We start from the raw sequence: 15,102 nt of genomic DNA, 5'->3' as shown, positions 1-15,102 counted from the left end.
ACTCACATAAACACAGCTTTTTAATAAAATAAGCTATGCTATAGTGCAGTGTTAGAAAAGTACTGATAAGAAGGGGAGTTCTTTGATTCTGCGTTCATCTATCATGGAGGTACTGACGAAGAGAGCAGGAACAGTTTGCTAATTCATTTATTCCATTGATCTTATTATGATGGGGAGAAATAGCCTAGGTTCTGACGTCGCTATTAAACCAAACTTATTACACCCAGGTAAATAGTACGAAAAAATAAGGTTAGTTATTGTGTTACATTAAGAAGAATGTCTCAGACGCTTTCTTTGCTACAATGTAAGTTGCGGCTACTTAAGTTTTTATAATTTGTGTTTTGGCTGAAGAGATACAAATTGAAGTTAACACTATTTTCTTTTGTTTTTATTTCAGTTGATCATTGGTAATTTTGGTTTGAGTTACGAACAGTGTAAGACGCAGATGGCCATATGGGCTATCCTTGCAGCTCCGTTACTTATGTCTGTGGATCTGAGAACGATACGACCAGAATATAAAGCCATTTTACAAAACAGGAAGATCATAGCTGTTAATCAAGATCCACTTGGCATTCAGGGACGAAGAATTTACAAGGTAATGTCACTCGTATATTTTGTGTCTTGTCTTTTCTTTCTTTCTTTTGTGCTTTCTTTTTCTTTCGTGTTTTTATTGCTTTCTTTCGTGCTTTCTTCCTTTCATGCTTTCCGTGCTTTCTTTTTCTTTCTTTTGTGCTTTCATTCTTTTGTGCTTTCATTCTTTCGTGCTTTCATTCTTTCTTTCGTGTTTTCTTTCTTTGTTTCGTGCTTGTCGTGCTTTCTTTCTTTATTTATTTCATGCTTTTGTGCTTTCTTTCTTTCGTACTTTCTTTTTCGTAAGTTCTTTCATGCTTTCATTCTTTGTTCCGTGCTTGCTTGCTTTCTTTCGTGCTTTCTTTCTTTCTTTCTTTCTTTCTTTTGTGCTTTTTCTTACGTTTGTGCTTCTCGTGTTTTGTCCTTTCTTTCATGCTTTCTTTCTTTCTTTTGTGCTTTTTCTTACGTTTGTGCTTCTCGTGTTTTGTCCTTTCTTTCATGCTTTCCGTGCTCTTTCTTTTTTCTTTCTTTCGTACTTTCATTCTTTGTTCTATGCTTTCTATCTTCCTTTCGTGTTTCTTTCATGCTTTCCGTGCTTTCTTTTGTGTTTTTCTCTCTTTCTTCTTTGCTTTCAGTGCATTCGTTTTCTTTTTTTCTTTTGTGCTTGCTTTCTTTCATGTTTTCCGTGCTTTCTTTTGTTTTTTTATTTCTTCCATGCTTTCAGTGCATTCGTTTTCTTTCTTTCTTTCGTGCTTCCATTCTTTTGTACTTTTTGTGCTTTCTTTCCTGCTTTTCGTATTCTTTCTTTCTTTCATGCTTTTCGTGCCACCTTCCTTTCTTTCGTGTTCCTTTCTTTCTTCCTCCCTTTCTTCTTGAACTCAGGTTCTATCCCCTTCACGTAACATAACTTCAAGGGGCCACTAAGTCAAAAGAGCAAGGTAAATGGCAAGGGCAGTATTTGAAAAATTTTCCTCCGACTTAAGTGCCAGTTCTTCAAACCAAACGCTCCAATAATAAAAATCTAATCTCTGTATATATCAAAGAAGTCCTGACTGAATGACTAATCAACGCGTAGGCGAAACCGTTAAACTAGTAACTTGAAATTTGGACAATACGTAGGATTTGTGACTTAAGGTACCACTAAGTAAGGGTTTTTCGAAGTTTGACGTGAAAGGGGAAAGAATGGAGGCTGCAGTTTGAAGAAAACGTCTGTATCTCGGAATCCTTTATGGTTTAGTGACATGAAATGAGGTATTTAGACTTTAAACGCGTATTTAAGCGTTTTCTGATATTGGACGTAGAAGAGAAGAAAGAGGTGGAAAGAGAAAGGGATGGAGCTGCAATTATTTTAATAACGTGTTCATATCTCGGATGCCCATAAAGGTGTTCGTTTTGGTGGGAGACATACAATACAGACGAATTGTGTATAAAAAACGCAGAAGGAGAAACGCAAAATATTGTCCGTAGTAATATATTGGGGCGTTTGCTAGTTTGACAACCCTACGTGTTTAAAATATAGTTACTGGTATAGAAAGCACAATTGGAACGGTAACGTTGTTCAATTCTGAAATGTCACCCCTCGCTTAATACTGGAACACTAGTCGTTTCTCTCTGACCGGCATTCTAAAATAATTCGTCAGTCAAGATTGCTTCAAATCCTACACCACCCAGTCCGCTTCCCAGAACCGTCATTCACTCTCGAGGTCGGAGCTCTCGTCTCGAACCACGTGGGTTGTACTACAGACCTCTGCTGGGATTGAATAATCTTGTGTCCATATACCGAGCACCTTATGACGATTTTGATTTCATATATGAAGGGTAAGGGGAAAAAACGAGGAATGTCCATGTGCGTGCTTTATCGGGTACTTTGTCCCATCTCTTGGTGACTCTTGGTACTATTTGACTGTATATGTAACCATGCATAGGTGTAAAAATATCCATGTATAAAGGGGCAAAAGTTTTGACTATCCCTATTCTTTTTTACGCGGCTTTCAATATTAAAACGCCGTTTTCTAGAAAATACAGTTTTGTGACATTCCTTCTTTTCCCTCCCTTACCCTTCATATACTAATGAAAGGGTAACTGATTGGACCGGTAAGCGGGTAATTGACCGGACCGAGCGGACAGGGTGACGTAGTGGTTAACGCATCGGCACGGTATGCGGGTGGTTCTGGGTTCGAGGCCTGGTGTAGTCAGTCATTTTTTCACTCTTTGTGTTAGAATTCGCATCTATAGAGGATTTGGTGTGTAAAATAAAAAAATAAAAAAACAGTTGTTTCCTTCTATCATTAGTATATAGAAGATTGACCGCAAGAATGAGTGTTTCTCTCTAATACATAGAAATAATTACGCACTTACCATCTACATTTTTCAAAATGTTGTCATAACTTTTCGAAACATATCAGTCTTCTTTGCCAAGTGACAGGAATAAAAGGAAAAATAAAGCTGCGAAATAAAGTCAGAGGAACAGGACTAAACTTGTGTTTATATGTGTACGATAGGATTGTAAAATATACGTATATAAATTTTTCAATTCTGAATGATTTTATCCAAAATGTTTGTCTTAGTTGTGTCTATCAATACCGATAGGTGAAGAAGAGAGATGGAGAGTGAGTGAATGTGTGTGGTGTGTGTGTGTTTATCTTTCAGTACTTGCTTGTATTACCCCATTTCGTTTAGCGTAAAGAGCGTTTTTAATGTGTTTGAAATGGGGTGAAATGCGTTTCGATGTTTTTTCTCTCTTTAATAAGTTTTATATCTGTTTCTTTCTCAGTAAGTTCTATATCAGTTGCTCTTTTACTAACTTTTATATCTATTTCCTTTTCATTAAGGTATATTTATTTCTTTTTCATTAGCTTATATAATACACGAGGGCTGTCCAAAAAATAACAGACGTTTTGAAATTTAAAAAAAAAAAAGGTATCAGAATGAACAAACCAAATTGTATTATATACATTTGAAAGCTACACCCTTAAGCTATTTTTCCACATAATCGACATACAAATTAAGGCACTTATCATATCGTAGCACGAGTTTTTCAATACTGTCCCGGTAGAAATGTGCCGCCTGCGATTTCAACCACTGGCTTATACCGGCATGCAGTTCGGCGTCAGTATCAAAGCGTTGTGTTGCGAGACATGTCTTCATCGCTGGAAAAAGGTGGTGGTTGCTTGGCGCGAAATCCGGGCTGTATGATGGGTGATCGAACACCTCCCATCCAAGAGCTCTCGGTACGCTTGGTCGTGTGTGAACGTGCGTTGTCGTGAAAAAACAACACCTTCGCGCTAAGTTTTCCCCGGCGCTTATTTTGAATCGCGCGCCTTAACTTTCTCAGTGTTTCACAATACCTCTCTGAGGTAAATGTTGTGCTGGTTCAAGAAAATCATCGAGAAGCACTCCCTGAGCCTCCCAGAACAGAGTGGCTGTGACAGTGTTTGCAAACTCTTCCTTGGTTTCTTGGGAGAATGATGTGTATCCCCATTCCATCGACTGGTGTTGTTTCACAATTGACATGCTTCACCCAAGTCTTGTCCCCAGTGACGATACTATGGATTACCTTGTTCCAATCTGCGTAATCTTCGAGGAAAGTCAGTGATGCAGCCATTCTCTGTTTTTATGGTCTTCCGTTAGGATTTTCGGAACCCACCTAGCACAAAATTTGTGGTAATCAAGCTTTTCCACTAGAATTTCATTCGCCAAACTCCGTGAAATTTGGGGAAAATGTTCTGCAAGTTCCGTAATCGCGAAACGACGATTTGCGCGAATTTCGTCGTCAATTTGCCTCACCAGTTCGTCAGACACAAGGTTAGGCCTATCACTCCGGTCCTCATCGTGAACATTGTAACGGCCATTTTTAAAATCAATGCACCACTGCTGGATGCGTACTGAGTGTGGCAACGTTCTGACACCTAACCAAGATGGCGACTCTAGCCCCGCCCACTGCCGCGATAAGCCAAAACGTCTGGTACTTTCTGGATAGCCCTCGCATTTCTCTTCTATTAAATTTTATATCTATTTCTTTTCATGGAGTTCCATATCTATTTCTTTCTCATTAAGTTTTATATTTATTTCTTTTTAGTAAGTTTTATACCTATTTCTCTTTTATTAATTTTGATGTCTTTTTCATTGAAGTTAAAAAAAGTACTTTTTTTTTTTGCTAAGAATCGCTAAAGGTAATTTCTGTTAATTCGTATGTACTTCCGTAAAATTTCACAGCATATGTGCTAAGGTATTTAAATAGTACTGTTGTTTTAAAATATCAGCTTCTAAATCTTACATTTTTTTGTTCTGCTATTGTTATTGCTGTACTTCTAGCAAAGTGGAATCGAGATTTGGGCTCGGCCAATAACCCCTGTATACCATAATACATTCTCCTATGCACTGGCTTTTGTAAATCGTCGTGTGGATGGAACGCCGTCAGATATAGCTGTAACGTTACAAGAGCTTGGATTGACGAGTCCTGCTGGATACCAGCTTGAGGTAAGATAATAATAGAAAGTATTTTAAAAAGTCCTAAGAATTTTATTTGCAGGAAAAATATCAATATCTAGCTTTTATTTCATTATTATTATGTTTATTATGTAAAATGGTGTCCAAAAACATCATACAGCTAACCTTTAGATGCCTGCCACTGATTTTAACAAAATCATAGACTCTCACGTGGGGGACTTCGGTGATCCCCCTAATTATCACAGTCATTGGTCATACACCGTTGGAAAGCCTATGGAACACAAATACCAACGAGATAGCATAAGAATATGTTTTTACACCAGTTCAGTGAAAAGATGTCTTATTTGGAACCGTTCAGAGAATAAATGTAATTTACGTCAAAAAACTGAGATTCCAAAAATTGGCCAACTTTGCCCCCCCCCCCCACTCCCATATAAGGAAGAAGTACAAATACAGGATATTGTTATCTAGTGACCTACTTCATTACTTTACATACGAATTATGAGTGTACTCCCAAGAAAGGGGGGAAAAATGGTCCCGTAAAGACCTGTTAAAAAAAGTAAAAACACGAGTTTTACCCTCTTCCCCCCGCCATGGTATCTCCACATACAGATGGTGATGGAAAATGGAAACACCTGAAAGAAATTGCAACTTCCCAGATTAATATGGTGTCGGGCCACTTTTCGCCTTCAGAACAGCCTTGATGCGACGTGGGATGGAGGCATAGAGGTCGTGAATGGTAGCAAGTGGAATTTTACACCATTCCTCGTGCAGGGCATCGGCCAGTTCTGTGAGATTGGATGGAGGTGGAAATCGTCGCTGGAGTCGTGTTTCCAAGACAGACCACAGATGTTCAATTATGTTGAGATCTGGGAATTGGGTGGGCCAGGGGAGGTGTTGAACTTAATCCCGATGTTCCTCAAACCACGCTGCAACAACGCCAGCTGTGTGAATGGGTGCATTATCATCCTAGAAGATAGCGTCATGGTCTGGGAACAACATCCCGACCATAGGATGCAAGTGGTCTCCTAAAATTGCGACATAATCGTTGGCAGTGATTCGTCCGCTAAGTGTGACCACAGGACCCAATGAAAACCATGATATGGCGGCCCACAGCATCACCGAGCCGCCGCCATGTTGCACAGTTGGGCGGAGACACTGCAGATCATAAGCTTCTTTGGGCGTTCTCTACACATAAACACGGCCTGTGGTTGGGAATAGGGTGAAGGATGACTCATCCGACCATATCACACGTTTCCAGTCCTCAACGGTCCAAGTTGCATGGTCGCGGCACCATTTGCGGCGTGCGAAAGCGTTATGGTCCCTGATGAGCGATTTGGCCCGTGCAACACGACCCCGTAAGTTCATGTCATGTAATTCGCAGCGGACTGTGATTGTCGAAACAGGGTGAGGGAGGTGCTGATTGAGTTCCTCCGTCACTTGCTCCGCAGTGCCACGACGGTTCTGCGTGAGAATGCGCTTTAATACCCGGCGTGACCTGTCACTCATGATTTTCTTCCGCCCACTGTTACGCTTCCCCGATGTGTTTTTCCCGTGTGTTGTGTAGGCCGTCATCACCTTCGACACTGTCCCACGCGACATACCTAACACAGTAGCCACTGCCGTCACATTCACTCCACATAACCGCGCACCAACAATTTGCCCTCTTTGAAACTCTGAGAAGTCTCCTATTTTACACTACCAGAGTCTGCTGTAGCCACTGGACACTGCTGTTCCACTGCGCCTGACGTAGTATGGAGACCGACCTAACACACCACCACCAGCGGTCCGGCGCTGCGGGCGCCACGACACCACTGCCAATCCATACATCTGACGTGTTGCCAACTACAGGTGTTTCCATTTTTCTGATCACCATCTGTACATAAAATACACACCAGCGAAAAGCTGCATCCTTCAGGAATGCATTGGTACCAAAAACATCTTCCTACCGTGATTGGGGCTGAGCTATTGAGGTTTAAAGCCCCGACGCAGCAATTGCGTCAATGGGTGTTCAAAGATTGATGCAATACATGCAAATTTGAACAGCCCCAGGCACCGCACAAAACATATACATGAAAGAGCATCGGGTGAAAAAAAAAAAAAAAAAGTGAAAAACAAATTAAAAAAAAAAAAAACTTTAGGACAAGACATTTGAGTTTAATGAGAAGCAACGCAACGCATTAATGCCATTTAGTATAATGGAGAAACTAGTCTGAGGTGGATATGGTGTGCGGTTACTCATAGCAAATATACAAGCCTCACAGCAATGTGGCATGGTTACAATAAGGGTGTTAACAAGGTCAGTTGAAGACATTCTCGAAGAGCAGCACAGAACCCTGGAATCGTTCATAGGGGCAGCTACCTGGTTGTGCTTCGCCATCTTAATGCATCCCACTCATGTTAGATTAGATTCAAATTCGGTGATCGCACCACAAACTCCATGCGTTAGAATCTTCCCCTGCTCGATGCCGTCGTATAAACAGTCTCAGTCGAATTACATATACTAAACTAAGTCCAGTTAACACGAATACTTACATTACACTTAATTTTAATTTGATATTATTTCTACTTACTTTACACTTACTTGAATATGTTAACGCCTGCTGATTTTACATTCATTTTTTTCTGAACTTTTTAATACTTGATTTTCTCTCTGTACATCTTAAATTGTCTGTGAATTTCTTCTGCCTTCTTACTGTAATTTTCTGGAAAAACTAGTCATGCAGTAGAGCAGAACAGCGCGTTCTTTATAACTTTAGACATCTTGTTGGAACGAAAATATTCACATATTACAACAATATATTACATAGCAACTGCTTTTCATTGTCAATGTCACACTGTTGCAACAAACAATAGGAATGTTAAAAGAAAAGTGCAATTCTTAACAGAAAAAGCGTCAAAGGTTAACAACAATAGAATGCACCACATCATTAGAAGCTAGTGACTCATCAAAGATAATTGTAGCTGAAAAGTATTAGGTTTTAACAGAAAACGGAAGAACTTGATACTAATAACAGTAAAACGTAAAGAACATTTTCTACAAAATGGCCTATCACATGAATAAATTAGTCAATCTGTACATTCACACTGCTAAACCTGTGAAGCCATCTGAGTAAATTCTTATGATTTATGTACACTTTGTTAGAATGTTTCTAATACTGTATTTAAACTCAATACACAGAGAAGGCAGTAATACTATATTTTTAAAGTCAATACACAGGAAAGGCAGTAATACTGTATTTTTAAACTCAATACACAGGGAAGGCAGTAATACTGTATTTTTAAACCCAATACTCAGAGACGGTAGTAATACTGTATTTTTAAACTCAATACACAGAAAAGGCAGTAATACTATATTTTTAAAGTCAATACACAGGGAAGGCAGTAATACTGTATTTTTAAACTCAATACACAGGGAAGGCAGTAATACTGTATTCTTAAACTCAATACTCAGAGACGGTAGTAATACTGTATTTTTAAACTCAATACACAGAAAAGGCAGTAATACTATATTTTTAAACTCAATACTCAGAAAAGGCAGTAATACTATATTTTTAAAATCAATACACAGGAAAGGCAGTAACACTGTATTTTTAAACTCAATACACAGGGAAGGCAGTAATACTGTATTTTTAAACCCAATACTCAGAGACGGTAGTAATACTGTATTTTTAAACTCAATACACAGAAAAGGCAGTAATACTATATTTTTAAACTCAATACTCAGAAAAGGCAGTAATACTATATTTTTAAAATCAATACACAGGGAAGGCAGTAACACTGTATTTTTAAACTCAATACACAGGGAAGGCAGTAATACTGTATTTTTAAACCCAATACTCAGAGACGGTAGTAATACTGTATTTTTAAACTCAATACACAGAAAAGGCAGTAATACTATATTTTTAAAGTCAATACACAGGAAAGGCAGTAATACTATATTTTTAAACTCAATACACAGAGAAGGCAGTAATACTATATTTTTAAAGTCAATACACAGGAAAGGCAGTAATACTGTATTTTTAAACTCAATACACAGGGAAGGCAGTAATACTGTATTTTTAAACCCAATACTCAGAGACGGTAGTAATACTGTATTTTTAAACTCAATACACAGAAAAGGCAGTAATACTATATTTTTAAAGTCAATACACAGGAAAGGCAGTAATACTGTATTTTTAAACTCAATACACAGGGAAGGCAGTAATACTGTATTTTTAAACCCAATACTCAGAGACGGTAGTAATACTGTATTTTTAAACTCAATACACAGAAAAGGCAGTAATACTATATTTTTAAAGTCAATACACAGGGAAGGCAGTAATACTGTATTTTTAAACTCAATACACAGGGAAGGCAGTAATACTGTATTTTTAAACTCAATACTCAGAGACGGTAGTAATACTGTATTTTTAAACTCAATACACAGGGAAGGCAGTAATACTGTATTTTTAAACCCAATACTCAGAGACGGTAGTAATACTGTATTTTTAAACTCAATACACAGAAAAGGCAGTAATACTATATTTTTAAAGTCAATACACAGGGAAGGCAGTAATACTGTATTTTTAAACTCAATACACAGGGAAGGCAGTAATACTGTATTCTTAAACTCAATACTCAGAGACGGTAGTAATACTGTATTTTTAAACTCAATACACAGAAAAGGCAGTAATACTATATTTTTAAACTCAATACTCAGAAAAGGCAGTAATACTATATTTTTAAAATCAATACACAGGAAAGGCAGTAACACTGTATTTTTAAACTCAATGCACAGAAAAGGCAATAATATATTGATGCTTACATTTCCTGCTTTCCTTGGAAGCAAGATAGTCTTGAAAGGTCTTTACTTTGAGGATTTATATTGCTTAATTATCTGTCAACTGCAACGAACTCAAGTGCTCGGTCGTGTGTTTAGAAGTTTAGCGCCTCACTTCAGCTACGAGGCTATAAAAGCTGAGGGCCTACAGTTACAGTTGGAATCCAGATCACCATAATGCGTTGAATTTCCTCTCATTGGGAATCGATCTCGGGACGACGTGCACCAAAGACGCACACGCTAGCCATTAGACCAGAGAGTACGCCTAACCGTCGGGTGTTGTTGACCTTCCTCATCGCTATATGGTTTGCGAACGCGGCTTTGGGTTGGGAGACCCAGGTTCGATTCGTAATTGGAGTCCATATGGTTCGGTTCCCGTGTAGTTCCACGTCTTATACAGAATGTTCCGGGAGAAAACCGATCAACTTCGCACACATTAGACAGGCACTTTTAGGCAATTAAATGATAATTACTCCAGTTTGACTACACTTCGACCATCAATAAACACACATCGTCAACGTGTTCCTTACTTCGAAACAAGGGAAAAGTTTATTTTGCACTTTGGTGAAATGTGCCTAGTTTCTGAAATACAAACATTTTTAGGCAATTTAGTGATAATGACACCACATTGGCTACACTGCGATCATTAACAAACTCATTCAACATGTTCTTTATATAGAAACAAGACAAATGTGTGTATTTATCTCAACAAAGTGCAAAATAAACTTTTCTCTTGTTTTTCGATATAAGAAAAACATTGAATTTGTTCGTTGATGGTCGCAGTGTAGCTACTATGGTATCATTATCACTAAATTGCCTAAAAATGTCTGTATTTCAGAAACTAGACACTTCTCAGCGAAGTGTAAAACAAACTTTTCTGTTGTTTTGGGTTAAGGAACATGGTGCGAAGTTCGTCGTTTTCGTGCCGGAACACTCTGTATAGCTTCTGCGCTGAGAGGGACGCCAAATTCCAATTCAACCGACCAACCAACTTTGGAGCCGTCGTTAATAGTAATCTTCCTTCATGACCTCGGTTGCATATGACTGTCATAGTTATACTTTACCTGTTCAAGCACTCATCTTGAGCTTTAATATCTTGATTCAACAGCATGCCTATATAAGACATAGACCTTAAGTTAATTGTGGGATTCTTACAACTATACCCTCACTAAGAATCGAGTGCAGAACCGGATGGACAAGCTATACGGATTGATAGGCCCTGAATACAGCGCAAGTCAAAATGATGAATCCGATTTCACATATTTATTGTGTGAAATCTAATGAACATATGTTATTGTGAGATATACGCTTGGAAATGTTAACTTTCAAAGTTTACTTTCCGCTTCAGGAGCGAGCAATTACGGAAAATGGAGTTGACTTTAGAACAGAGATACAAAAGGTTTACAGGAGATAATCACCTTGATGTGTCCCGTGTTACGCGAGGTGATAACATAGAACACGTGTGATGTGTAAGCACATGTCTCACAATAACATGTGTTTATTAGATTTCACACAATAAGTTTCTGAAATCGGGTCCATCATTTTAACTTGCCCTATGTTGAGAAACTTAGCAAGAAATAAATTCGAGAAATGTCCTTAATAAGCCTGGAGAATTGATAAACTATTTAAGGCAGTCGGTTTATAAAAATACTACGATCTAAAGATATATATATAAAATAAAAATAAAAAACCTTACTCATCAATCTCTGTTTTAAAGGCTTTATATTTCCACAACCGCATGTAAGAAATTTAAAGTAATTGACTTCAAATAAAGATCTCAATTGACCAAAGAAAATTCTCACCTTTGTTTGGTTGAGAAAAAAAAAAAAAAAAAAATGAAGATCCCAAATGACCAAAAGAAAATTCTCACTTTTGTTTAATTTAATTCATCTATGGTTAAGAATGCAAGGCTTTTCGATAGGTGATCAGTAATTTTTTTTTATTTTTATTTATTTATTTTATTTTATTTTATTTTATTTTTTTTTTTTTATTTTTTTGACCAAGACTGTATGTACATACATCATAGTATCAGTGCTGGCGTTATAATGTGAGTAAAATTTTTGTTGGTAACATTACTGAATTTTATTATTTCTTTATTCATAGGATTTATATGAAGACGTAAGCTACGGTGTTTTGACGCCAGATACAAAAATAAAAGTTAAAGTCAATCCTTCAGGTAAGATTTTTTAAAAAATATTATAATACGTAAAATATAGTTAATATCTTATATTTCATAGGAAAATCAATGTAAAATAAAAGGTACTTATATATACGAGGGAGAGTCAAATGAAAACCATAATTATTTATTGGTCACACAGGGTACAGAAGTAAATCACTTTTCAACATAGTCCCCTCCTCGTTCAATGAAGTCCGCCAGCGCTTCGAAGAGCCTGAATACCTGCAGAAAAAAAGTCTTTTGGGCGACGGCGCAACCACTCGTGCACCGCGTTGCGTACCTCTTCATCGGAGTGGAACTTCCTGCCGCCACTCCTTGCTCGCTCGCTTTGTTTCAGGCTGATGGTATTGCACCCATGTTTCGTCACCAGTGACGATTCGTGACAGGAAGGCATTACCGTCACGTTCAGCACGCCACAAAAGGTCTTCGCACGCATCAACACGTCGCTGTTTCAGTTCAGGCGTCAGTTGTCGGGGCACCCATCTTGCAGACACCTTATGAAACTGGAGAACATCATTCACAATATGATGTGCCGATCCATGACTCATGTGTACACATGCTGCAATTTCGTCTATTGTCACACGGCGGTTTTCCAAAACGATGGCTTCAACGGTGCATGTGGCTAGTGGGGCTGCCATTTTGGAACTGTTGTTGCGCCGGTGTTTGTGCATCTGCCGGCTGCTGCCACCTAGGAGACATCCGGCATACTATCGTAAACAGGCATGCCAACTTACAGCTCACTGGCGCCATATGCGGATTTTTATTTCTACTTTTATGGTTTTCAGTTGACTTACCCTCGTATATATATATATATATATATATATATATATATATATATATATATATATATATATATATATATAGTATATATATAGTAAATTCGGAGGAATGTTGAAACACTAGGTGCATTGTCCAGTAACTCGTTGGATTTTTTAATAGAGTGCTGCAGTAGTGAAATACTAGTCGTACTAAATAAATATTATTCATTAGATCACAATGAATAGAATTGATAACAAGACATTCAGAGTGTGAAACAAAATACTGACCATCCCTCGACACAAGAAAGTGTGACCAGTAACCGAGCTGATTACATGACCACCCCAACTGGTTGTGTTGCACAGAAAGAACGCACTCGAGGCTACATGTTGGCAGACTGCACACTCTTATAATGGGAGGTGGGCAGGATTTATCCACATTCCAATAGGACATGATAGTGAGTACCGGAACAATAGATGTATCAATAACCCAGACAGCGATACTTGTCGGATGCACCCGTTCCTGTGTAGTGAAGGTGTACAAGGAGTGGGACGGTCTCCAAGAGATGGAACTGCAGGGGCGTACGGAAGTTCAAAACATGGGGCGAGCGTAGCATCAAACGGCTCGTAACAGCCAAACGAACCATCAGTGTCCGGGAATTACGTAACCAATACAATGGTGAATGCTCAACACCCATATCCTATGCAACTATACAGCGTACACTGACACGTATGAAGTTCCACAGCAGACGACCCATTCATTACCCACTCCTTGCGACTTTTCACCCCAACTTCGTCGCGCTTAGGCATAGGAACACGCTATTCGGACCGTGGATGATTGCAAAAGGGTGTTTTGGTCCGATAAATAATGATTTGTGCTACTCTTCTCGGATGGGCGTGTGCATGTGTGGCGCCAACAGCATGAAGCTATGGACTTCTCGTGCATGGTGCGTATTGTACAGGCAGGTGGAGGCGGCTGTATGGTTTGAGGAAGCTTGTGTTGGCATGGACTGGGACCGTTGGTGTGCATGGACGACAGTGAGACATCCGTTGTGTATCTACATGTGTTAGAGGACTGACCATGTGTACCCTACAATACAAAACTTCTACCTACACGAAGACGGCATTTTCCAGGACGACAATCAATGGTGCCACCAAGCCAGGACTGCACTTTCTTGGTTTAAGGAACATTTCACGGAGCTGCAGTGTATGAATTGTCCCCCTAACTCACCATATTTTAATCCTATAGAACATTTATGGGATGTTGTGGAACGAGCTCTTCGCACCATGACTCCTGCACCGACATCTGTGGGATCATTGTGGGATCTCATCAGGAACATATGGTATCAGATCCCCGTGGAAACATATAAGCAACTATCAGAATCCGTGCCACACCGTGTCCAGGACGTCCTCTGAGCAAAAGGTGGAGCAACAAAGTATTAGATAGGTAGTCCAGGGTGTCTATCGGTAACGAAAGTCACGAATGTCACGAAAAAGTCACGAAATCAGAAAACGGTCATGAAAGTCACGAAATTTAGCTTTTGGGTTACGATTTTTTTAACTGTACAAATGTAAGTACAGATTGGAAAATTTTGTTCTATAAAATGTCAAAATTCACCATCAAAAATGTCTATGGTCGGCTTTAGACGCTACCAAATCGCAAGCAAAGTACGTTTCTATAGCATGGATGAAAATTCGGCCTAATTCTCACCCAAATTCACTCTTGAAAATGTTAGGAAGTCTTATGATTTGGTAAAGAAAAGGTCACGAAAAAGTCACGAAATTTCATTTTGGAATTTTAGTAGACACCCTGTAGTCGTAATTCAGTGAGTACAAGCCACAATTAACATTATGATCAATAGCCGAGCGTCTTTTTCATTACGCTAGAAGACATTTATTCACATTTATTTTTATATTATCTTATTATAAAGAAAAAGAAACATAAGTCTGTGAGTAGGGCTAATATATGTACAAACTTCAAAACATTTAATAGTTATGGTTTGCATAAACATCTAGGCGATATATATATATATATATATATATATATATATATATATATATATATATATATATATATCAGGGTTCACAGCGAGTCACTTTTTTAACTAAAAGTTACTTTTTTTTAAGTTGGTCACTAAAAGTTATTTTTTTTTTTCAAATTTGTCACTAAAAGTTACTTTTTTCGGAGGTAAAGTGATTTTCGTGTGATTTGCATTCGCAGTTTTCTAAGAAAAATATTATAAAAATAAATGGAAAAAGACAGAAACTTGTTACTTATTACTCTTCTGAAAGCTTCAGGACTTGCTACCACATGTGAAACAGTCAGCTTT

General features: G+C 38.3%; 1 protein-coding gene across 5 annotated transcripts in view; it reads left to right on the top strand.

Moving 5' to 3' along the window:
- Nucleotides 1-15,102, top strand: part of LOC145670463 (alpha-N-acetylgalactosaminidase) — a 97,981-nt gene that overhangs the window by 74,610 nt on the left and 8,269 nt on the right. For all 5 annotated transcript variants that reach the window (XM_081739169.1, XM_081739172.1, XM_081739173.1 and 2 more), the window contains exons 7-9: nt 398-595; nt 4,885-5,049; nt 11,945-12,017. In XM_081739169.1, coding sequence (XP_081595295.1) covers nt 398-595; nt 4,885-5,049; nt 11,945-12,017 — 436 coding nt within the window. The remainder of the gene's footprint in view (nt 1-397; nt 596-4,884; nt 5,050-11,944; nt 12,018-15,102) is intronic.

This window comes from Thermobia domestica, chromosome 14, assembly GCF_964235325.1.
Source record: "Thermobia domestica chromosome 14, izTheDome1.hap1.1, whole genome shotgun sequence".
In the NCBI taxonomy this organism is placed as follows: Eukaryota; Metazoa; Arthropoda; class Insecta; order Zygentoma; family Lepismatidae; genus Thermobia; species Thermobia domestica.
This window is presented reverse-complemented; position numbering and strand designations above follow the sequence as displayed.